We start from the raw sequence: 25,004 nt of genomic DNA on the forward strand, positions 1-25,004 counted from the left end.
AAATGGCTACTAAAGTTCAACCCGAGTAAATGTAAGGTAATGAGACTAGGCAGTGGAAACAGGAGGCCAGACACAGGATACAGAATGGGAAACGAAGCCCTTCATGAAACGGACAGAGAGAAAGATCTAGGAGTTGATGTCACAGCAAACCTGTCTCCTGAAGCCCACATCAAGAGAATAACCTCTGCGGCGTATGCGAGGCTAGCTAACATCAGAACGGCCTTCAGGAACCTGTGTAAGGAATCGTTCAGAATCTTGTATATCACATATGTCAGACCAATCCTGGAATATGCGGCCCCAGGATGGAGCCTGTACCTTGTCAAGCACAAGGCGAAGCTTGAAAAAGACCAGAGGTATGCCACTAGGCGTGTCCCAGAACTAAGAGGCATAAGTTACGACGAAAGGCTGCGTGAAATGCACCTCACGACACTGGAAGACAGAAGAGTAAGATGAGACATGATCACTACCTACAAAATTCTCAGAGGAATTGACAGGTTAGATAAAGATAAACTGTTTAACACGGTTTGGTATGCGAACAAGGGGACACAGGTGGAAACTGAGTACCCAAATGAGCCACAGGGACGCTAGAAAGAACTTTTTCAATGTCAGAGTAGTTAACAGGTGGAATGCATTAAGCAGTGATGTGGTAGAGGTTGACCCCATACACAGTTTTAAATGTAGATATGACAGAGCCCAGTAGGCTCAGGAATCTGTACACCCGTTGATTGACTGTTGAGAGGCGGGACCAAAGAACCAGACCTCAACCTCCGCAAGCACAAATAGGTGAGTACACACGCATACACATTTAAACATGTTTGACTATTGAGAGGTCGGGCGAAAGAGCTGAAGCTCAACCCACGCACAGATACATATGTAAAACAAATACAAACAATAAATACACACACACACATACACACGTGCACACATGCACGCACGTACACACACACGCGCGCCTTGCGATGAAAATCATTCATCCACTGAGAGGTGGAACCCAAGAACTTAAACTCAACCCCATATAAGCACAATTAGGTTACACCCCTCAAACACTGATAAACTCAATTAATGAATGAAAAACCATGTTCCTTGACAGCTTATCTGATAAGAACCATGCTTACATCGTGATTATGACCATAACAAAAGTGTCTCGCCTTGTCAATTGTGGATCTTCTCATCTCCAGTCCCCCAATAACGATCTTTTTTTCTCTCCTAGGAACTCCAGTCTGCCCTGACCCTCTGCTGTTCTACGGCAGCGGGCTCAGATGACATTACTTATGGGATGCTTCGCCATCTTCCTCTATGCACATTTCCGTATTTACTGAATGTTTATAACCATATCTGGTAGTCGGTTTCACTCTACAAGGACTGGCTTGAGGTTGTTCTTACTATTTGGAAACCAGGTCCTCTTGGAACATCACATTAGGACTTCCGCCCCATTGCTCTAACACGTTGCATCTGCAGATTTTTTTAACGTATTATTTTTTGTCTACCTTACTCAATCCGGCTTTCGCAACTGTCGCAGCACGAGTGATGTCCTTGTGTACTTGCAGGTTTATGTTCCTGCTGTCTTTGCTGCGAAGACCTCTGTTGTTGCTGTCCTTTTTTACCTGCACAAAGCGTATGACGCCAACTGGAGATACCGTATTCTGTCCCAACTACGTCCTTTCACCTTTCGTGGTAATTCTCCCTCTCTTTCTACAATGCTTCCATTCTACTCGTTCCTTTAGAGTGAGGTTTAGTACCACTCTATCTGCCTCTTTTCGGCAAAACGAACGTGTAGCCCAAGGTAGAGTTCTGGGCACTACTCTTTTTACCTGGTTGCTCTTAGTGGTCTTCTTGCCTCCCTTACATCAGGAGTTGCCTCAGCTCTTTGTTAACGATCTTATCCTCTGCTGTCAAGGTGAAAACTCACCTTTCCTCCAACGACAGCCTCAATTTGCGATTGATGCCGTGTCGTCCTGTGCTACCAATCATAGCTTCAGGTTCTATACAACTAAAACTTGTCCGTGACTTTTACTCTTTAGTAAGCAAGTAATTATCAAAAGAAGACACCAAACCAGGAAGGCTATGTAGCACCATCAAATGTGCGGAATAATCAGAGGGCGCTAAATATCACTAAGGATGCCAATACGAGAACAAAAACTCATAAGGCGAACGATATCAAAAGTATCCGAGTCACCAAGAATTCTATTCAGGGACAGGTGACCGCGAGGGGCGGTCGGAAAGCAAGACACACACTCGTCCTGGAAGTCAGGACATTCAAGAAAGACATGCACGACCGTAAGACGGATAATGCAATTAGGACAATAAGGAGCAGGGCGGCGCTCCATCAAGTGACCATGGGTTAAGCGATTATGGCCAATACGCAACCTCGCCAGAGCTGTTTCCCATCACCGGTTACGGTGGTAGGACGGCAGCCACGAGGAAACACAACATTTAAGAGTACGTAGTTTGTTACCAGTAACAGACAACCAAGAAGCCTGCCAATGGTTAAGGATGGAGGAATGGATGACCGGGTAAAAGTCGGAATATGGAATACCTTTACGAGAAATGGGACAAGAGCGGATAGCTTCCCTGGCAGGAGCATCCGCACAATCATTTAAAGAGACACCAATATGGCTGGGAACCCAACATAACTCAACCGACTTAAATTTACTGTGAACAAGAAACAGCCAATGCTGTATCTCGACAACCACTGGATGAACCGGATTAAAGGACCCGAGAGCCATGAGGGCACTACGAGACTCAACAACAACAACAAAGGAAGATTGACACCGAGAAAGCAAGAGACGAAGAGCATGGAGAATAGCATAAAGTTCCGCTGTGAAGATGCTAGTCTCCTTTGGTAAGCGACACATACAAGGGCAATCAGGAAAAACAATTGACTAGCCAACACCGTTCGCAGACTTAGACCCATCGGTGAAGATGGAATCGGAGCGGGATCGAGAAGAAAAGTGTTCAAGGAAAAGGCGTTTCAGAAAAGGAGGAGGGGTAAAAGCTTTAGTGATGCAAGTTAAGGATGTACAAAACCGGAGAAGGGGGACTCTCCACGGGGGCAAAGAATGAACAACACGAGGAGAAACATGAACGGAAAGAGAATCCTGTAAGCGAGATAACCGGACAGATAAGGGAGGTGGGGAAGAGGAACAGGAACCGCAGGAGGGGTAAAAGTTAAAGCACGACAGAGGCGAGAGGACGGATGTTGTAAGGACCGCGCAAGATAGCGAAGACAGTAGCGATCACGGCGGTCCTGGAGAGACAGGAAGCCAGTGTCAACATACAAGCTAAGGACGGGAGTCGAACGAAAGGCACCAGAACTGAGGCGCAACCCAGTATGGTGCAAAGCATCAAGACGGCGAAGAGTAGAAGGAGAAGCAGACGAGTAAGCAGGGCAACCATAATCGAGCTTAGACAGGACAAGAGAGGAATGTAAAGCAAGGAGAGTGCGCCTATCTGCTCCCCAAGAAGTATGGGACAAGACCCGAAGGAGGGTAAGGGTCTTAGAGCACTCAACACGAAGGTAAGAGATATGGGGAGACCAAGACAAACGGGTGTCAAGGAATAACCCCAAAAGCTTTGCGGAATCTTTGTATTCAAGGGGATGACCATAAAGTGACAAAGAGGGACGAAGAACAACCCGTTTCCGCGTAAAAGTCATGGCACAAGTCTTAGAAGTAGAGAACTTGAAGCCATGATCGGTGGCCCAAGACGACACGGCATCAATTGCAAGTTGAAGCCGGCGCTGAAGGAGAGGCGAATCATCACCCTGACAGCAAAGGGTAAGATCATCGACATAGAGAGCGGAAAAGACACCAGAAGGAAGAGAAGAAAGAAGACCATTGAGGGCAACCAGAAAAAAGAGTAGTGCTCAGAACACTACCCTGGGGCACACCTTCGTATTGCTGAAAAGAGGCAGAGAGCGCGGTACCAAGGCGCATCCGAAAGGAACGACGGGAGAGGAAGCTGCGGAGAAAGAGAGGGAGACGACCACGAAGGCCAAAAGAATTAAGTTGAGATAGAATATGATATCTCCAAGTGGTGTCGTAAGCCTTTTCCAGGTCAAAAAGGACGGCAACAACGGAGGTCTTCGCAACAAAAGCAGTACGAATATTGACCTCCAAGTTCACCAGGACATCTGTTGTGCTGCGGCACTTGTGGAAACCAAATTGAGAAGGGGAAAGGAAGTGATGGTGTTCCAGGAACCCCATCAGATGAACGTTAACCATACGTTCAGAGAGTTTGCAGACAACTTTTTCAGGGCAATAGGGCGAAAGTCCTTAGGGGATGTTCCCAGAGACCGTTTTTTGCGAACAGGGAGGACAACAGCATTGAGCCAGTCCTCGGGGACTGACGACGATTCCCAGATCCGATTATACAGACTCCGTAAATACCGAGACGTGCACGGAGGGAGATGGCGAAGCATCTCATAATCTCATAATGAATGCCATAGTTGCCCGCTGCAGTAGAACCACAGAGGGCCAGGGCAGAGTGAAGTTCAGAGAGAGAGAGAGAAGGGATCGTTATAGGGAAGTCGAAGACGAGTGCAGAATTCGAAAGGACGAGATTCAAGGTCAGGTTTACGAAGAAGGAAAGATTGGGGAAGATGAAGAGCAGAGCTAACAGAAGAAAAGTAGGAACTCAGTTCGGTAGCGACCTGCAACGGGTCCGCCACAAGAGTACCACGGAGGTGAAGGACCCGTGAAATATCGGGAATGAACTTACCCGCTGTCTTGTGGATACGCTTCCAGATCTGTGGCAGACGAGTTTCGGACGGAATGGTTATGACAGAATATGCCCAACATTCAGGTTTACCTGTACATGCCACCGCTCTCGCCTTCCGAAAGAAAAGAAAAGAATCGGCCGTCTGCCGACGGCGGTGTCTTTTTCAGGCTGCACGCTTACAGCGGACAGCCCGAGCAGAGTCTGTATTCCACCAGGGAATGCACTTCAGTGGACCCAGAGAGGAAGAGCGAGGAATAGAGCGAAGGGCAGCGTCGAAGACAGTGTCATGAAAAAGGAAGAGAGCGCGAGGGAGAGGCAGAAGGGAGACGTCAGAGAGAGCAGCACTGAGGGTAAATCCAGTCCGCATTAGAAAACTGCCACCTAGGGAAGGAGAGGGGAGGGTGAAAAGAGAAAAAGGTAACAAGGATGGGGAAATGGTCACTGCCATGGAGGTCATCAAGAACCTGCCACGTGAAATCTAAGTAAAGAGAAGACGAGCAAAGAGAAAAATCAAGACAGAAAAGGGTACGAGTCCTAGAGTACAAATGTGTGGGCTCACCAGAATTCAGAAGAGACATGGAAGAAGAGAGAATAAACGGCTCAAGAAGGCGACCTCGGGTTTTCGTCAGAACATCACCCCAAAGGGAATGACAATTGAAATCACCCAGAAGGAGCACAGGCTCCGGCAAGGAGTCCAGTAGGTGTTTCAGATCAGGAAGAGAAAGCGGGACACTGAGGGGGGGGGGAGAAATGGAACAAACGATGTACCATTTTCCCACAAAGATACGAGCAGCAGAACAATGGAGAGGCAAAGGAAAAAGTAAGGGGACAAAGGGAACATCAGAGCGAATTAAGAGCAGAAGAATTAGGAGCCCCAGCAACAGCTGGGGGGGGGGGGGGGGAATGAAAGGCATAGCCACGAAAGCGACCAGGACGAGCACCAAGCATCGGCTCCTGGAGACAGACACAAAGGGGCAAAAATCGCGAAATCATTAGTTGGAGTTCAAGGAAATTGGCGTAATCACCTCGAACGTTCCATTTTATTATTGACATCGACGAGAAGAGAAAGGACAACAGAGCACAAGGAAGAAACAAAGACGAAAGGGCAACACAGCACGTTAAAGAAGAACAGGGTCAGCAAAGTCAGGGTTAGGGGGCATGGGTAAACTGAGTAAAGACGCAAGGAAGGAAGTGGGAGAACAGACCAGAGGTGGACGGGCAGGGTCCGGAGGAGGAGGAGACAACCGAGAACAGTAGTCTAGGACAGCAGCATGAAGAGGGGGGAGGAGAAAGGAGCGCACCTCAGCAAGGGCAGCAACAGAGGGAAGCGGGGGCCAAAGAAACCTCTATAGCAGGAACAAGGGGTGCAACCACCAAAATGGGAGGAGAAGGAGCGATAGTAGTAGGGGCCGAGGAAAAAAGTGAAGCCTTCTTACCCGCCGGGGAGGAGGAAAGAGGGGAGCCAGGCTTACGCTTCCGACTTAGAGACCGGTGTCCCAGCAACTATGTACTGGGCAACGGATTCCAGCATCTCTACAGAAGCTGAACGAGAGCACACATGATGGCCGTTAGGAGAGCGATGGACATCAGCCTGCACCGACAGGCGGCGGGGAGAGTCAATAGATGGAGAAGGATGGGAAGAAGGATCAGAGGAAGAAGACACAGGAGACATGACAGACCGGGTAGAAAGAAGGAGAACTCCAGACAGTGGACCAGGAGGGGGACCCTTCAGGACAGAGCTCGAACAGAGGAGGGGGCAGTGGGCATATTAGGGTCCAAGGCCCGGAAATGGTCGAGGAAGGTGGGAAGGACGAGGAGAGGAAGAGCGCAACACGCGTGCCCAAGAGACGTTAGCATAAGGCAGGAGCCAGCAAACCTGGTGCCTCGCCTCTGGGAAAGAAACGCTCCTGGTGCTTCAAGTTGAGGACTGCTGCCTGAAGCTTGTAATGGATACAGGCACGGGAGAAGGTAGGCTGGGCCTCACCGCAGTCGAGGCAGTGAGCCTGGGGAGAAGTGCACTCCGACTTAGTGACCTTCGCCCCCCCCCCCCACACACACAAAAGACACAGTCCAGAGCAGCAGAGGGCACCATGCCTAAACCTCCAGCACTTGTTAGAGCCTAGGAGAAGGAATGTACTCCTGACCAGAGCACCTGGTACCAGCAAGAATGACAGAGGATGGAGAGGTCCTACCATCAAAGGTAATCTTCACAACCCGAAGGGGTTGACGGCGACGACCACGAGGGGAACGAGTAAACGTGTCTACCTGGAGGACAGAATGGCCCTGGGCATCGAGGATATGCCGAATATCATCGTGGCAGTCCTGCAGATTCCGAACACCAGTCGCAACATGAGGTGGGAAGAGAATAGTGCCAACACCGGCATTCAACCGAGCGTTCTTAGAGACCCGAACAGGGATTTCGCCAAGACAGGATAAGGCAGCCAAGCGGGAAGCCGCATCCTGAGAAGGAGCAGCAACGACACTTGTACCGAGGCGTGTGGGGTTGAAGGTAACAGGCATCCATGTAATCAAGATGCCAATGGAGGGAGAAATCGTCAGGAGACGCAGAATCAAGATGGAGATCAAAGTATTTGGCCCATGAAGCGGTACCAAACAAGGCTCGATAGGCATCAGAACGGGAAGGAATCGAGCGAGTGTGGCCGTGTCGAGGACGGCGTCGAGAACCCCCGGAGGGGGGGTTAAAAGGCGCAGTAGTCTCAACTAGAGACCGAGCTGGGCCTGGGGAAGAAAGTCACCACTGGGGGCGTGGGGCTCGACCCAACCACAGGAGGGAGGGGAGCCGAGGGGAGTAGTCAGAAAGGCCAAAGGAGGAGCAAGGTCGGGGCCCAATGCAGCAGAGGCTGCAGAGCCCGGTCTTCCAACACGGACCATCTCGGGGGCTTGGTCGCCCACCCCACGAGCTTAAGAAGGTAAAGGAGAAACAATTTAACACGAAAACAAAAACGAAACATTCATTGTGCCCCCACACCCACCATGGAGCCACAATTAGTGGCAGGACACTCGACAAGAAGCTATCGCCGATCATGCCGGGGCCCCCTAAGGGTGCGTCGCGAGTATACGCCCCACAAACGCCACGTTAAGAACCGTCAGTCCGTCGAGATCGGGTTCAGTGACGAAAGGAGGATTGACAGAAGGTCCCCCTCGCTCTCTACGTTTGGTACTACAGTTGTATGGGTGCAAGAGTATGCCTCCTCAAGCATCCAGGCATCAAAATAGAAGAAGTCCAAAGGAATAACCAAAACAAACAAAAGGTTGGCAGGAAACGAGCAAATAGGAGACGAGGGGGAGAAAAAAATAATAAACATTAGAAAAAGTTAAAGTTGTTCAGCACAATTACAGAGGACAGCAGCAGGAGTACAAGGCTACGAAAGGGCAGAGGACTGTCCTAAGGAGCATCATACGCCGGTAGCCGCCCACTTGGCTCCCCCTCACGGCATCAAGGAGCTGAACGGGAGGGAGGGCCGGATTCATGAATAGTTAATGCACGGGTTGCATTTCCATTTTGCACAGCTATAACAGCAAGAAGAGCGAGGCAGTCACTCCCTCTTATTAAGGGTGGTACACCCGAGCCACTCGCATCAAGTTTCCACTTAAAGATGGGAATGGCTGTATGAATGAAGTGCATAGACTTGCTACCAAAGAACTGCCAGAAAAAACACGTTTGCATAGATACATGGATATTTATTTCATTAGCAATTTAATTTTCCTTGCCGATTATCAATTAGGAAATTTATAGTAAAGTTTTACACTTTGTTAACCATAAAGGTAACCTCTTAAAGGTTGACTCTTCCTGGTACATGTATCTTATTTGTGTTAATGAAATGCTTGTTAGCCAAGCAGCCATCAAGTCATTTCAATAGAATATACATCACCTCAAACGCACTAAGTACTTTGTATAATGTAGTCTTGTACCAACAACAGCCAGTGTTCTCCTTTGGCACTCCCGTGGCCGTTACGTTTTCACGAGTTGCCAGAGACGTGCTTCGTTGGATCACTGACCATTTCCCAAGGCTCTGTGCTGAATAGTTGGTGAACATTCTTGTCGTGAAAGTAGCCTTTTAGTGTAACATTAAAGCTGTACCAACCTTAGGAATAAAGCTTATAGGTATACACTATCTTAACCTCTAAACAGATTTCACCTCTAGTAAATAGGCACAATTATTTATCATTTACACCAAGTCAGGTATTAAAAGAACACCCAATGCTTTTATTAGGTTTTAATAGACCATACACACCGATACTGTTATACATGTTTAATATTACGATCTTTAAACCCTTAACACTAATGAACTTGCTAGAGCTGTCTATAACCGTAGCGGGCTCCGGGGACGAGGACTGTGTCGGTGACTGTGCGGTAGTCCGTGAACACCGTGCTCTTAGTATTGATGTTTGTTCTCACCAGCGTTGTCGTGTACGACAGCCTGTGGGGAGTAAAGTGGCCAATTACCCAATACTTTTACAAGTAATCAAAAGGCTGGCAGTTACAATAAAATACTCTAGCATTGGCATCAAACTTACACTTGGGTAGCAGTAGTAGTGTAGGTAGTCTGCATGATGACGTAAGAGGTGTGAGCGATGGTCACGTAGTCTAAAGACCTTTCAGTCACAATCCTGAAGTCTGACTGCACGTACGTGACCGTTAGTGTTGAAGGTCTGACAACTACCGTTGTCTGGAGGGCGACGCGGTCATCCACCGGCGTCTGGACCACCTGTGTAAGACAACAATTAGCTAGTCTAAGCTCAGCCTCCAGACCATCGTTTGTCACAATACATACCAAGTACTCACCCCGCGTGTTCCAGTGGTAACAGTCTGGACTGTGAGGGAAGTGAGGGTGACAGCCACACTCTGGAAAGCCTGATCAGTGAGGGTGACGAAGCGGTCGACGGTGAAGAGCTGGGTGACAGTGGGGTTAAATAGTGCATCCACTCTGCTCACTTGAGGACTGCCATACCTTGCCCCAGCGTAAGAAGCCGGACCGCTGCTGCCAGAGGTAGCTCGAGGCCCGCTGCTGACCTGTGCAGCCCTCTCACCGCCGGTGACTCTTTGCCCAGAAGTACTAGCTGGACCGCCGCCGATGCCTTGGCCGAGGTTAATATTTATTCCTTTACTGCTGCCAAGGCCTAATCCAGCACCCAGACGCGAACCGCTGACGACGGCCGGACCGCCACCTACAACTGGACTGCTGTCTTGTTGACCCGATGAACCTCTCTGACCAGCATTACCCGCATCTCCCGGTCCTCTGGTCTGACTCCCATAACCTGGCTGATGTGTTTGGAAGGAATAAAATTAGTTTAAATAATAATAGGAGTAGCAAGCTTGCTATGAAATTAAGAATTTCTTTACTAATGGTCAAAATCTAGGAAGCACCAAAAACTGGAGCCTTAGGTAAATTTAGATAATTTTGTAGTAGGTTCCACATTTATTGAAGACTAGCAGTACCCGGCCACGCATTGCTGTGACTCAGCACAGCACACAGCAACCTTCCCTGTCCCTTTGTCCTCCACACCATTCTCGTCGCCTCATCTTTCCCCACCATCTCATTAACGTCCCCTTGTCATCTCCATTCCCCACTCCCTTGTCTGATGCCTTCCCAAATGGTTTGCCGTTCATCAGAAAATTGTGAACAGTGATCTGATGTTCCCTTCACTGAAATAAGAGTTAAAAGACGAAATGGGGGGGGGGGGAATTATACTCACGAAACTAATTACACAGCTCAATTCCAATCACAAAAAGTAATATAAATGAAAATCTATGAAAATTCTATTCATCAATGCAATCAGAAACATTGAAATGGAATTTTAATATTTAGTAGAGATGCTCTATATTTAGTAGAGCCGTGTGCTGCTCTTACGACCAACAGATGCCGTTTTTCAAGAAACATGTTTTTTTTCCCCGTCTCAGGTGAAGCAGATATATAGTAGATATAAAAATACGCGCCTATTCGAATGGAACGTTGTGTGAAAATTTCAAAGCAATCTGTGGTGAACTTTGAGATTAGCGATTATGCATAAACAAACATATCCATTTTTATTTATATATACTACATATGCATGTAGTTTTGCACAGGTCTGAACAATGCAATTGCACATATTCCTTTCTTTTTAAGGACGTACGTTACAACCGGTTGTGTCATGGTAGCATCATGACAATTTTTAATCGTCCTCGGGAAACAAACTACTAAAGTTTTAATAGAAGCAGATCTTTTTTACATCACAGGAGTCCCTGAATTGAAGCCTCAACCAACCTCCCAAGAGAAGGCAATTTAATTGCTAGTTTCTTCTGTTTAGTAAGATGCAAATACATACTGGAAAATTAACTAGGAAACGATAAGGGGGTGTTTAATTAAAGGCAGTAATTTAGAGCTTAGCCAGGACACTTAAACGCCCAATATTTCCAGACAGTATTTTATACACGTGTGTGCCATTATCGAGTTCAAAAGTTTTAACACCGTTAAAATCTAAAGTGTTAAGACTTGCATTTACAGGAGTGTTTAAGGCAAGTGCTGGTCTCTAGGCGAGAATCGCCAAAAAGATAATGCTACCAACAGGCAAATTGTAAGACTTATTCCCATGGAGTAAAGATGTCAGGGTAGTCGAATGCCTAGATTTATTTATAAGAAAAAAAAAAAAAATTGCAATTGATTACTATTCAAAGTCTACGTTTACTTTCTGCGGAAAGTATCCAGGCATATTCTTCTAACACTAGTTATATCAAGTGTCATTTAGATATTCAGGATTACGGCTTAAAAATTAAATGTATGGTTTAGCGTGATTGAAGTTAATCGTTTTCTTATATTAAGTCATTTATTATTTGAAAAATTCGTGATTTAATACAAGGTAAAGTGTAAGCATAGCTACTCTTAGCAAGATTAGCTTAAGTCAAGCAATTTCATAAATCGCCAAGAAGTAATGAAATTTGTTAACATGCCACGATATATATGAACTCATTAGGTACAAACGTGTGCTAACACACTGTGGTGAATATTTAACCAACAAACATTTTACTTACGTTGGAGATCTGTGCAACGACCAGCACTTTGGACACCACCAGGGTCGTCCATAGCAGCAATATCCAGGAATACGAATGCATCTGAAATTAATAACTGCTTTACTGTTCAAAATCTGAAGTTAGCGACTGCTGTTGCATACACTAGCAGAACTTCACAAGAAAAGTTTCCAAGATATACATATGGATTTACCACAAAGAGTCAAACACTCGTACTCCGCATAAATAAAACTGAACCAAGTAAGACTTAGTGGGCCAGCCAGTGACTTCAGGCCCACGCAGGAATTGCCCTGGAGGGAAAGAAGGGGAAGACTTTACTGCACACCAATAAATTAATACATAAACTTAATACTAAAAAAGTGACAAACCTTGATATACAGGAGAAATGTTACCAGTAAAGAAAGCAATGCCTAGAATGACAACCACAGGAACGCTGCCCCACCTCGTTGCCTTCCCCCCACACACTACAAACAGACGTTAGTACGACAGACTGTGGAACAAGGATAGGAAAGCTCCCTATAAAATGTATGTTCATGTATCACCCAACCCAACGCTCTACCAACCTATTAGCGCCATCTATTGACGGGTGTTGCAACTACAGGAGAACGTGGTACTATTTCATTCCGTTCCCAATTACATTAAATCATTGACTTTCTTGAGTAATTGTTATGATTGTCTGTTTTTAAATTATAATAATTATTAATTTAGTTGCCTGTCTATGTTATATAGTTTGAACTTCACTGACCTTCACTAATCACAATGTTTCCAATTATTTTGCCGTGTTTAAGCTACTATATAAATGTAAATATTAAACAAATATGAGTCCATAATGAGGTGAGACAGATCGAATAACTAGTCTCGCGGGACTGACCTCAGTCATTCTAGACGGCGCTTCTTCAAACGTTTTCGTTGGTGACCCTGTTAATTGTTATTTATTCATTTATAAATAAAAAAATTAGCTGGTGGTGTTATGTCCATGTTCGCTACGAGGAAGGTAGGATAGTGGTCAGTTGTTCTGTCAGTGATTATATCAGATGCAAGGGGAGCTGTTATGTTAGTCCATAAGTGATCCAGGGTAGTAGCAAATGTTTGAGTGATTCGGGTGGGCCTGGTGATTGTGGGGATTAGCATACAGGAGTTCGTGCTGTTTCGGAAACAGTCGACTTGGAGGCTATTTTGCTGACCTAGGTCAATATTGAAGTCTCCTCTTGGAATGATGGGATTTTTGTTTAGATTGTTGTTTATGATAAGATTTCTTAGGTTATCTGAGAATGATGCTACGTTAGTATTGGAAAATCTATAGATAGCTCCAATAGTCAAGGAGAATTTAAAGGATTTAATCGAGAACGGAGCAAAGGTATATTTAGAATCGCCTCTATCACCAATGACACTATTGCAGATGAAAGAATCATGGTAATATATATTTAATGGAGTGGAGTGGAGAATTGAAATTGAAATTAAAAAAAAGTTTATTGAGGTAAAATACACACAAAGGGATGAGGTAGCTCAAGCTTTCCTCACCCTGTTCAGTACAACATGTTTATATATATATATATATATATATATATATATATATATATATATATATATATATATATATATATATATATATATATATATATTAGTATATTTTGGTAGCAGTCTTTCCTGTAGACATATATTATTAAATATGACCGAAAAAGTAAGATTAATAATTCTAACACGAATTTTCTCAATCTTTCGTACATTTCTTTTCACTGTTGTAGGTAAATCAAAAATCAATTCTCCAAAATTCATTTTTATTTCTAGTCTGACGCGACACGAGCGCGTTTCGTAAAACTTATTACATTTTCAAAGACTTTTTATATACCTACCATATAGATGCCACACCTGTGACAGATAAAAACATATTTGTTTTTTTAAACAGCACCATCTGTTGCACATAATAGCAACACACATGCTATACTAAATGTGTTACAAATTCCATTTCAATGTTTCCGATTGCATTGATAAATTTAATTTTTATAGTTTTCGATTTATTTTAATTTTTATTGATTTATTTTGTGCGACATTTGTGTTGGAATTGAGCTGTGTTGTTTACCATACCGTTCATTTCATAAGAATATGTATAGATGCCACACCTGTGACAGGTAAAAAACTTTTTTTCCAAAAACAGCATCATTTGTTGTATGTAAGAGCAATACACGCTATACTAAAATGTTACAATTCCATTTCAATGTTCTCAATTGCATTGACAAATTAAATTTTCATACATTTTCATTTTTTTTCATTTTGATGTAATTATTTTGTGTGAATTGCATTGGAATTGAGCTGTGTTGTTTACTATTCTGTTCATTTCGAGAGTATAGTTTATTTTTTTATTTGTTTCATATTTTCATTTCATTTTTTAACTATTTTTCTTATAATTCAGTGATGGGAACATCAGATCACTCGATGTTACCAATTTTCTGATGGGAGCATCAGATCATTTGGGAAGGCATCGGACGAGGAAGTGGGGAATGGTGGGGATGACAAGGGGACGGAAGTGAGAGATGGTGGGGAAGACGATAGACATGGGAGGGGGTAATGGTGGGGAACGACAGCTAGAAGAGACCGCCAGGAGAGCCAGACAGGAGACCCAGCAAGGAGGGTCAGCCAGGAGAGCCAGCCAGAAGAGCATGCCAGAAGAGCCAACCAGGAGAGCCAGCCAGAAGAGCAAGCCGGGAGGGTCAGCCAGGAGAGCCAACCAGGAGAGCCAGCCAGGAGAGCCAGCCAGGAGAGCCAGCCAGAGGAGCCAGCCAGAAGAGCATGCCAGAGGAGCCAACCAGGAGAGCCAGCCAGGAGAGCCAGCCAGGAGAGCCAGCCAGAAGAGCCAGCCAGAAGAGCATGCCAGAAGAGCCAACCAGGAGAGCCAGCCAGAAGAGCAAGCCGGGAGGGTCAGCCAGGAGAGCCAGCCAAGAGAGCCAGCCAGAGGACCCAGCCAGGAGAGCCTGCCAGGAGAGCCAGCCAAGAGGGTCAGCCAGGAGAGTCAGCCAGGAGAGTCAGCCAGGAGAGTCAGCCAGGAGAGCCAGCCAGAAGAACCAGCCAGGAGGGTCAGCATGGAGAGCCAGCCAGAAGAGCCAGCCAGGAGGGTCAGCATGGAGGGTCAGTCAGGAGAGCCAGCCAGAAGAGCCAGCCAAGAGGATCAGCCAGGACAGCCAGCCAGAAGAGCCAGCCATGAGACCCAGCCAGAAGAGCCAGCCAGAAGAGCCAGCCACGAGGGTCAGTCAGGAGAGCCAGTCAGGAGGGCCAGCCAGAAGAGCCAGCCACGAGAGCCAGCCAGAAGAGACAGCCAGGGGGGTCAGCCAGGAGAGCCAGCCAGGAGGGCCAGCCAGGAGAGCCAGCCAGGAGGGCCAGCAAGGAGAGCCAGCCAGGAGAGCCAGCCAGGAGGATAAGGAGGGCCAGCCAGGAGAGCCAGCCAGGAGGATAAGGAGGGCCAGCCAGGAGGGCCAGCCAGGAGGGCCAGCCAGGAGGGCCAGCCAGGAGGATAAGGAGAGCCAGCCAGGAGGGCCAGCCAGGAGGGCCAGCCAGGAGGGCCAGCCAGGAGGGCCAGCAAGGAGGGCCAGCCAGGAGGGCCAGCCAGGAGGATAAGGAGGGCCAGCCAGGAGGGCCAGCCAGGAGGGCCAGCCAGGAGGGCCAACTAGAAGGGCCAGCCAGGAGGGCCAGCCAGGAGGGCCAACCAGGAGGGCCAGCCAGGAGGGCCAGCCAGGAGGGCCAGCCAGGAGGGCCAACTAGGAGGGCCAGCCAGGAGGGCCAGCCAGGAGGGCCAGCCAGGAGAGCCAGCCAGGAGGATAAGGAGGGCCAGCCAGGAGGGCCAGCCAGGAGGGCCAGCCAGGAGAGCCAGACAGGAGGATAAGGAGGGCCAGCCAGGAGAGCCAGCCAGGAAGATAAGGAGGGCCAGCCAGGAAGATAAGGAGGGCCAGCCAGGAGGGCCAGCCAGGAGAGCCAGCCAGGAGGATAAGGAGGGCCAGCCAGGAGAGCCAGCCAGGAGGATAAGGAGGGCCAGCCAGGAGGGCCAGCCAGGAGGGCCAGCCAGGATTGCCAGCCAGGAGGATAAGGAGGGCCAGCCAGGAGAGCCAGCCAGGAGGATAAGGAGGGCCAGCCAGGAGGGCCAGCCAGGAGGGCCAACTAGGAGGGCCAGCAAGGAGGGCCAGCAAGGAGGGTCAGCCAGGAGGGCCAACTAGGAGGGCCAGCCAGGAGGGCCAGCCAGGATTGCCAGCCAGGAGGATAAGGAGGGCCAGCCAGGAGAGCCAGCCAGGAGGATAAGGAGGGCCAGCCAGGAGGGCCAGCCAGGAGGGCCAACTAGGAGGGCCAGCAAGGAGGGTCAGCCTGAAGGGTCAGACAGAGGGATCAGGAGGTTCAATAGCGACTGTGTTGGCGCCGTTAGGTGCTTCAGCTGCCGCCTGTTGGTCTCGTGACGTCAAGTCCCTGGGTGGTAGTTATGGCTGGGCGGGGGGTTGGGGAACGGCGGGCGGCACATCACATACATAAACACACCTCATCTCCCGCTGCTCACAGATTACCAGAGCGCTTCCCAGCACTCGTTTGCAGCGCGCTAGAACTTCAAGGCACACATTAAGGTAAACAGACTCATTCTTAACACCTGTTTAGAGCGGCTCAAAGTTATTAACCGTTTATTGGCATTTATTTTATATATCCGGGAAATTAAAAAGGAGTTGATTAGCAATTTTGTCTTGCAAACGTATTAGTACAGGGAATTACTACACAATAATCGGGAACCAGTACATGTATTCTCTCGCACAGACACTAACACGCTTTCACTTCTACAGGAAATTTGTGTCAACATCAGCACACTGTCAACAGGAAGTAATCCTAAAACATTAGAATAGTTCGTCTACAAATAACCTTGTATAGGTGGTAGTGGAAAATGTTACTGAGGCATATACTGGGCTCAGGAACTGAGTTTTCCTAAGAGTAACTACCAACAGACTTCTCGACGACAAGATGCCGGCGGCTTGTCGAAGTCTCCCATTTGCCTTAATGATGTTTTACAGCTGTACTTTAAAAGTTTAAAGAGTTTTGACACTTGGGTGAAAAAGCATCTCCTGTTGTCAGTCCTATATATTTTTTTTTTAATTAGTATTTTTTTTTTTAGATATATACAAGAGTTGTTACATTCTTGTACAGTCACTCATACGCGTAGCGTTTCGGGCAGGTCCCTGGAATACGATCCCCGCCGCGAAGAATCGTTTTTACAACCAAGTACACATTTTACTGTTGAGTTAAACAGATGATACATTTAAGGATTTGCACCCAGTAAATCCTCCCTGGCCAGGATATATATGTATATATATATATATATATATATATATATATATATATATATATATATGTCGTACCTAGTAGCCAGAACGTACTTCTCAGCCTACTATGCAAGGCCCGATTTGCCTAATAAGCCAAGTTTTCATGAATTAATGTTTTTTCGACTACCTAACCTACCTAACCTAACCTAACTTTTTCGGCTACCTAACCTATAAAGTTAGGTTAGGTTAGGTTAGGTAGGGTTGGTTAGGTTCGGTCATATATCTACGTTAGTTTTAACTCCAATAAAAAAGAATTGACCTCATACATAATGAAATGGTTAGCTGTATCATTTCATAAGAAAAAAATTAGAGAAAATATATTAATTCAGGAAAACTTGGCTTATTAGGCAAATCGGGCCTTGCATAGTAGGCTGAGAAGTGCGTTCTGGCTACTAGGTACGACATATATATATATATATATATATATATATATATATATATATATATATATATATATATATATATATATATATATATATATATATATATATATATATTATTAAATATGACCAAAAAAGTAAGATTAATAATTCTAACACGAATTTTCTCAATCTTTCGTACTTCTTTTCACTGTTGGTGGTAATTCAAAAATCAATTCTCCAAAATTCATTTTTATTTGTAGTCTGACGCGACACTTGAGCGCGTTTCGTAAAACTTATTACATTTTCAAAGACTTTAGTTTACACATACACAACTGAATAGAACTTACACATCTCCGATTTGTTTATATCTACATTTGAGTGAGGTGGATAGGATGAATTTAATACCCTATTAATACCACTTCACCCTATCCACCTCTCTCAAATGCAGATATAAACAAATCGGAGATGTGTAAGTTCTATTCAGTTGTGTATGTGTAAACTAAAGTCTTTGAAAATGTAATAAGTTTTACGAAACGCGCTCAAGTGTCGCGTCAGACTAGAAATAAAAATGAATTTTGGAGAATTGATTTTTGAATTACCACCAACAGTGAAAAGAAATGTACGAAAGATTGAGAAAATTCGTGTTAGAATTATTAATCTTACTTTTTCGGTCATATTTAATAATATATGTCTACAGGAAAGACTGCTACCAAAATATACTAATTTAAAACGCACGACCCAGCAGCAAGGAATCAAGCCTTCACGATAAAATATCGTCAGGATCTGATTCGTGATCAGATATACAAGGCAGAGAATGAAATCAAAGACAACAAAACGCAACTACTTCATGCTACAAACGAGTGGAGAAATAGCAACATCGACGAAAGTATCCGTACCCGCATTGAACAACACCTCGACATCCTCACAGACCGACATCACCTCAGCACTGAAACAAGGATTATCAAGAAACTAACAACATTATATGGAGGATCTATGGCAATTCCACGACCAAGAGATGGCTTCCTGAACCTTGCAGGAATTAACCTCACTGAGGACCAAGTCACTCTCCTAAATCTGGGCATAAACTGTCACGTTATGTCCAGACCGAGTGAGATGGCCCGGAAAGTGGAGTTGGAAATTCTGTTGGACGACATATTCGACCTCGAGACACAAAAGAAGGTCACTACCAAAGATACCTTACAAGCAGAACTTATTGCGGAAGGAGGAAAGAATCGAGGCAATTACAGAAGCACCATACTGTCCCCCGAGCTCAAAGCGGCAGCTAAAAGCCTTCGTGAGAACAAGGAGATAGTTGTCAGGAGAGGTGACAAGTCGCCAATATATGTCATTCTTAAAAAAGATGAATATCTGGCGAAAATGAACCTCATACTCTCTGACCAAATTAAATTCCAAAGGGTAACGAAGGACACTACAGCCGAATTGAAAGCAAAGGTTAACAAACTGATCGAAACTGTGAACGCCAAGAACTCAGGGCTCCACCTGCCAAAGATTATTGGGGAATATAAACCTGGATATGCGTATGGAAATGTCAAGACACACAAGCCTGGAAACCCACTTCAGCCAATCATTAGCCAGATACCCACACCCACGTACAGACTGGCGAAGCGACTCAACGGCCTGCTGACTCCTTATGTCCCTTGCGCCTTCAGCCTGAAGTCTCCAAAGGAATTTGTTGACTTACTGCGGGGCACACGGGACACAGGGATAAGAGCCTCGTTGGACGTAGAATCACTGTTCACCAACGTACCTGTGGACGAGACAATCGGGATGATAGCCGACAGAGTGTATCGTGATCCAGCCTGTCCTCCTCTTGACATACCAGAAAATATTCTAAGGAAACTACTCCAAGCTTGTACTAAAGAGGCACCCTTCTTGAGCCCGGATGGGCACATGTATAAGCAAGTAGATGGGGTCGCCATGGGTTCTCCCCTAGGTGTCCTGTTTGCAAACTTCTACATGGGTACCATCGAGCAAAAAGTCTTAGTCGACATGAACTTGAAACCGGCCATATACTGCAGGTATGTTGACGACATTTTTACACAGGTACCAGATGTCAGACATCTGTAGGTGCTGAAGGAGGCATTTGAGCAGAGTTCTATGCTGCGTTTCACTTACGAGATGGAAAAGGATGGGAAGCTGCCCTTTCTAGATGTAACAGTCATGGAAAAGAGCGGAGATTTCCACACTGCAGTCTACACTAAGGAAACGAACATAGGAATGTGCCTAAATGCCAACAGCGACTGCCCAGACAGGTACAAGAGGAGTGTTGTTAACGCATATGTCGACCGTGCTCTCAGTCACAGCTCAGAATGGAAGCAAGTCGACGAAGAACTCTGTAGGGTAAGGCAGGTCCTAGTCAACAACGGCTTCTCCAATGGTTTCGTCGAAGACATCATAAGAAGGAAAGTGAAACGCCATGCAACCTCTGAAGAGACAAATAACACAACACCTATACCCCCTATTAGACTATTTTACAGGAACTTCTTTTCCACAGCTCATAAAACGGAGGAAAGGGTCCTGAAAGATATTGTTAATAGAAACGTTATCCCTAAAGACAAAAATCAGAGGATACAACTGACGATTTACTATAAAACCAGAAAAACGGCCAGCCTACTCATGAGAAACTCTCCAGACACAAAACAGAACGCTTTAAAAGAGACTAACGTTGTCTATGCCTTCAAATGCCCTCTTGGGGACTGTAAGCTCCAAAAAACCCAGTATATAGGCAAGACAACAACATCTCTTTCTAGGCGTTTAACGATGCATAGGCAACAGGGCTCCATTAAGGAACATATAATCTCTTCCCACAACCAAACCATCGCCAGAGAAATCCTAGTAAACAACACAGAAATCATCGATAGATACAGCGATAGCAGGCGGCTTGACGTTTGCGAGGCACTACACATCAAGAAGTCAACACCAGCAATCAACAGCCAATTAATGCACAACTATATTCTATCCACCTCAAGATTCCGCTCCAATATAGAAGCATCAAGAAATATGGACCAATAGGCTTTCTACAAACACTTCTATTCAATACCCATTGTTTCGTGTTCTGTCTTGTGTTGATGAAATTAATACCCTGTTAATGCCACCTCTTGTTCTGTCTTGTGTTGATGAAATTAATACCCTATTAATGCCACCTCACCCCATCCACCTCACTCAAATGTAGATATAAAATCGGAGATGCGTAAGTTTTATTCAGTTGTGTATTTGTAAACTAAAAGTCTTTGAAAATGTAATAAGTTTTATGAAACGCGCTCGTGTCGCGTCAGACTAGAAATAAAAATGAATTTTGGAGAATTGATTTTTAATTTACCTCCAACAGTGAAAAGATATGTATGAAAGATTGAGAAAATTCGTGTTAGAATTATTAATCTTACTTTTTCGGTCATATTTAATAATATATGTCTACAGGAAAGACTGCTACCAAAATATATATATATATATATATATATATATATATATATATATATATATATATATATATATATATATATATATATATATATATATATATATATATATATATATATATATATATATATATATATATATATATATATATATATAAATATATATATATATATATATATATATATATATATATATATATATATATATAAATATATATATATATATATATATATATATATAAATATATATATATATATATATATATATATATATATATATATATATATATATATATATATATATATATATATATATATATATATATATATATATATATATATATATATATATGTCATACCTAGTAGCCAGAACGCACTTCTCAGCCTACTATACAAGGCCTGATTTGCCTAATAAGCCAAGTTTTCATGAATTAATTGTTTTTCGACTACCTAACCTAACCTAAGTTTTTCGGCTACCTAACCTAACCTATAAAGATAGGTTAGGTTAGGTTAGGTAGGGTTGGTTAGGTTCGGTCATATATCTACGTTAATTTTAACTCCAATAAAAAAAAATTGACCTCATACATAATGAAATGGGTAGCTTTATCATTTCATAAGAAAAAAATTAGAGAAAATATATTAATTCATGAAAACTTGGCTTATTAGGCAAATCGGGCCATGTATATAAGGCTGAGAAGTGCGTTCTGGCTACTAGGTACGACATATATATATGTATATATATATATATATATATATATATATATATATATATATATATATATATATATATATATATATATATATATATATATATATATATATGCGAACAAGCCTGAATGGTCCCCAGGACAATATGCAACTGAAAACTCACACCCCAGAAGTGACTCGAACCCATACTCCCAGATGCCACGCAACTGGTATGTACAAGACGCCTTAATCCACTTGACCATCACGACCGGACATAATGAGGTGATAGCCGAGGCTATTTGAACCACCCCACCGCCGGCACTCGGATAGTAATCTTGGGCATAGCATTTTACCAAATCACCTCATTCTTTGGGGCACACGTGAGGAACACAAATGCGAACAAGCCTGAATGGTCCCCAGGACAATATGCAACTGAAAACTCACACCCCAGAAGTGACTCGAACCCATACTCCCAGATGCCACGCAACTGGTATGTACAAGTGGATTAAGGCGTCTTGTACATACCAGTTGCGTGGCATCTGGGAGTATGGGTTCGAGTCACTTCTGGGGTGTGAGTTTTCAGTTGCATATTGTCCTGGGGACCATTCAGGCTTGTTCGCATTTGTGTTCCTCACGTGTGCCCCAAAGAATGAGGTGATTTGGTAAAATGCTATGCCCAAGATTACTATCCGAGTGCCGGCGGTGGGGTGGTTCAAATAGCCTCGGCTATCACCTCATTATGTCCGGTCGTGATGGTCAAGTGGATTAAGGCGTCTTGTACATACCAGTTGCGTGGCATCTGGGAGTATGGGTTCGAGTCACTTCTGGGGTGTGAGTTTTCAGTTATATATATATATATATATATGCATATATATATATATATATATATATATATATATATATATATATATATATATATATATATATATATATATATATATATATATACATATATATATATATATATATATATATATATATATATATATATATATATATATATATATATATATGTCGTACCTAATAGCCAGAACGCACTTCTCAGCCTACTATGCAGGGCCCTACTATATATATATATATATATATATATATATGCAAACAAGCCTGAATGGTCCCCAGGGCTATATACAACTGAAAACTCACACCCCAGAAGTGACTCGAACCCATACTCCCACAACTGGTACGTACAGGGACGCCTTAATCCGCTTGACCATCACGACCGGACATAAGGAAGTGATAGCCGAGGCTATATGAACCACTTCCCCGCCGGCACTCGGATGGTAATCTTGGGCATAGCATTTTATCAAATCACCTCATTCTTTGGGGCACACGTGAGGAACACAAATGCAAACAAGCCTGAATGGTCCCCAGGACTATATACAACTGAAAACTCACACCCCAGAAGTGACTCGAACCCATACTCCCACAACTGGTACGTACAGGGACGCCTTAATCCGCTTGACCATCACGACCGGACATAAGGAAGTGATAGCCGAGGCTATATGAACCACTTCCCCGCCGGCACTCGGATGGTAATCTTGGGCATAGCATTTTATCAAATCACCTCATTCTTTGGGGCACACGTGAGGAACACAAATGCAAACAAGCCTGAATGGTCCCCAGGACTATATACAACTGAAAACTCACACCCCAGAAGTGACTCGAACCCATACTCCCACAACTGGTACGTACAGGGACGCCTTAATCCGCTTGACCATCACGACCGGACATAAGGAAGTGATAGCCGAGGCTATATGAACCACTTCCCCGCCGGCACTCGGATGGTAATCTTGGGCATAGCATTTTATCAAATCACCTCATTCTTTGGGGCACACGTGAGGAACACAAATGCAAACAAGCCTGAATGGTCCCCAGGACTATATACAACTGAAAACTCACACCCCAGAAGTGACTCGAACCCATACTCCCACAACTGGTACGTACAGGGACGCCTTAATCCGCTTGACCATCACGACCGGACATATGTCCGGTCGTGATGGTCAAGCGGATTAAGGCGTCCCTGTACGTACCAGTTGTGGGAGTATGGGTTCGAGTCACTTCTGGGGTGTGAGTTTTCAGTTGTATATAGTCCTGGGGACCATTCAGGCTTGTTTGCATTTGTGTTCCTCACGTGTGCCCCAAAGAATGAGGTGATTTGATAAAATGCTATGCCCAAGATTACCATCCGAGTGCCGGCGGGGAAGTGGTTCATATAGCCTCGGCTATCACTTCCTTATGTCCGGTCGTGATGGTCAAGCGGATTAAGGCGTCCCTGTACGTACCAGTTGTGGGAGTATGGGTTCGAGTCACTTCTGGGGTGTGAGTTTTCAGTTGTATATAGTCCTGGGGACCATTCAGGCTTGTTTGCATTTGTGTTCCTCACGTGTGCCCCAAAGAATGAGGTGATTTGATAAAATGCTATGCCCAAGATTACCATCCGAGTGCCGGCGGGGAAGTGGTTCATATAGCCTCGGCTATCACTTCCTTATGTCCGGTCGTGATGGTCAAGCGGATTAAGGCGTCCCTGTACGTACCAGTTGTGGGAGTATGGGTTCGAGTCACTTCTGGGGTGTGAGTTTTCAGTTGTATATAGTCCTGGGGACCATTCAGGCTTGTTTGCATTTGTGTTCCTCACGTGTGCCCCAAAGAATGAGGTGATTTGATAAAATGCTATGCCCAAGATTACCATCCGAGTGCCGGCGGGGAAGTGGTTCATATAGCCTCGGCTATCACTTCCTTATGTCCGGTCGTGATGGTCAAGCGGATTAAGGCGTCCCTGTACGTACCAGTTGTGGGAGTATGGGTTCGAGTCACTTCTGGGGTGTGAGTTTTCAGTTGTATATAGTCCTGGGGACCATTCAGGCTTGTTTGCATTTGTGTTCCTCACGTGTGCCCCAAAGAATGAGGTGATTTGATAAAATGCTATGCCCAAGATTACCATCCGAGTGCCGGCGGGGAAGTGGTTCATATAGCCTCGGCTATCACTTCCTTATGTCCGGTCGTGATGGTCAAGCGGATTAAGGCGTCCCTGTACGTACCAGTTGTGGGAGTATGGGTTCGAGTCACTTCTGGGGTGTGAGTTTTCAGTTGTATATAGTCCTGGGGACCATTCAGGCTTGTTTGCATTTGTGTTCCTCACGTGTGCCCCAAAGAATGAGGTGATTTGATAAAATGCTATGCCCAAGATTACCATCCGAGTGCCGGCGGGGAAGTGGTTCATATAGCCTCGGCTATCACTTCCTTATGTCCGGTCGTGATGGTCAAGCGGATTAAGGCGTCCCTGTACGTACCAGTTGTGGGAGTATGGGTTCGAGTCACTTCTGGGGTGTGAGTTTTCAGTTGTATATAGTCCTGGGGACCATTCAGGCTTGTTTGCATTTGTGTTCCTCACGTGTGCCCCAAAGAATGAGGTGATTTGATAAAATGCTAT

The 25,004-nt window shown here is 44.9% G+C and overlaps 2 protein-coding genes across 2 annotated transcripts; one reads left to right on the plus strand and one right to left on the minus strand.

Annotated features, from left to right (window-relative positions):
* Window positions 1–8,942: 8,942 nt before the first annotated feature.
* Window positions 8,943–12,248, minus strand: LOC123771278 (uncharacterized). The gene is made up of 5 exons (XM_045763754.2): window positions 12,115–12,248; window positions 11,750–11,830; window positions 9,527–10,003; window positions 9,259–9,449; window positions 8,943–9,161 (listed from the first exon to the last, which is right to left on the minus strand). Exons 2-5 carry the CDS (start codon window positions 11,828–11,830, stop codon window positions 9,035–9,037), a joined length of 876 nt encoding a protein of 291 aa, XP_045619710.1. The 5' UTR covers window positions 12,115–12,248; the 3' UTR covers window positions 8,943–9,034.
* Window positions 12,249–14,298: 2,050 nt separating this feature from the next.
* LOC138352702 (protein IWS1 homolog) lies at window positions 14,299–15,159 on the plus strand. Its single transcript, XM_069305283.1, has one exon. It carries the CDS (start codon window positions 14,299–14,301, stop codon window positions 15,157–15,159), a length of 861 nt encoding a protein of 286 aa, XP_069161384.1.
* Window positions 15,160–25,004: the final 9,845 nt, after the last annotated feature.

This window comes from Procambarus clarkii, chromosome 54 (genome assembly GCF_040958095.1).
Source record: "Procambarus clarkii isolate CNS0578487 chromosome 54, FALCON_Pclarkii_2.0, whole genome shotgun sequence".
Classification (NCBI taxonomy): Eukaryota; Metazoa; Arthropoda; class Malacostraca; order Decapoda; family Cambaridae; genus Procambarus; species Procambarus clarkii.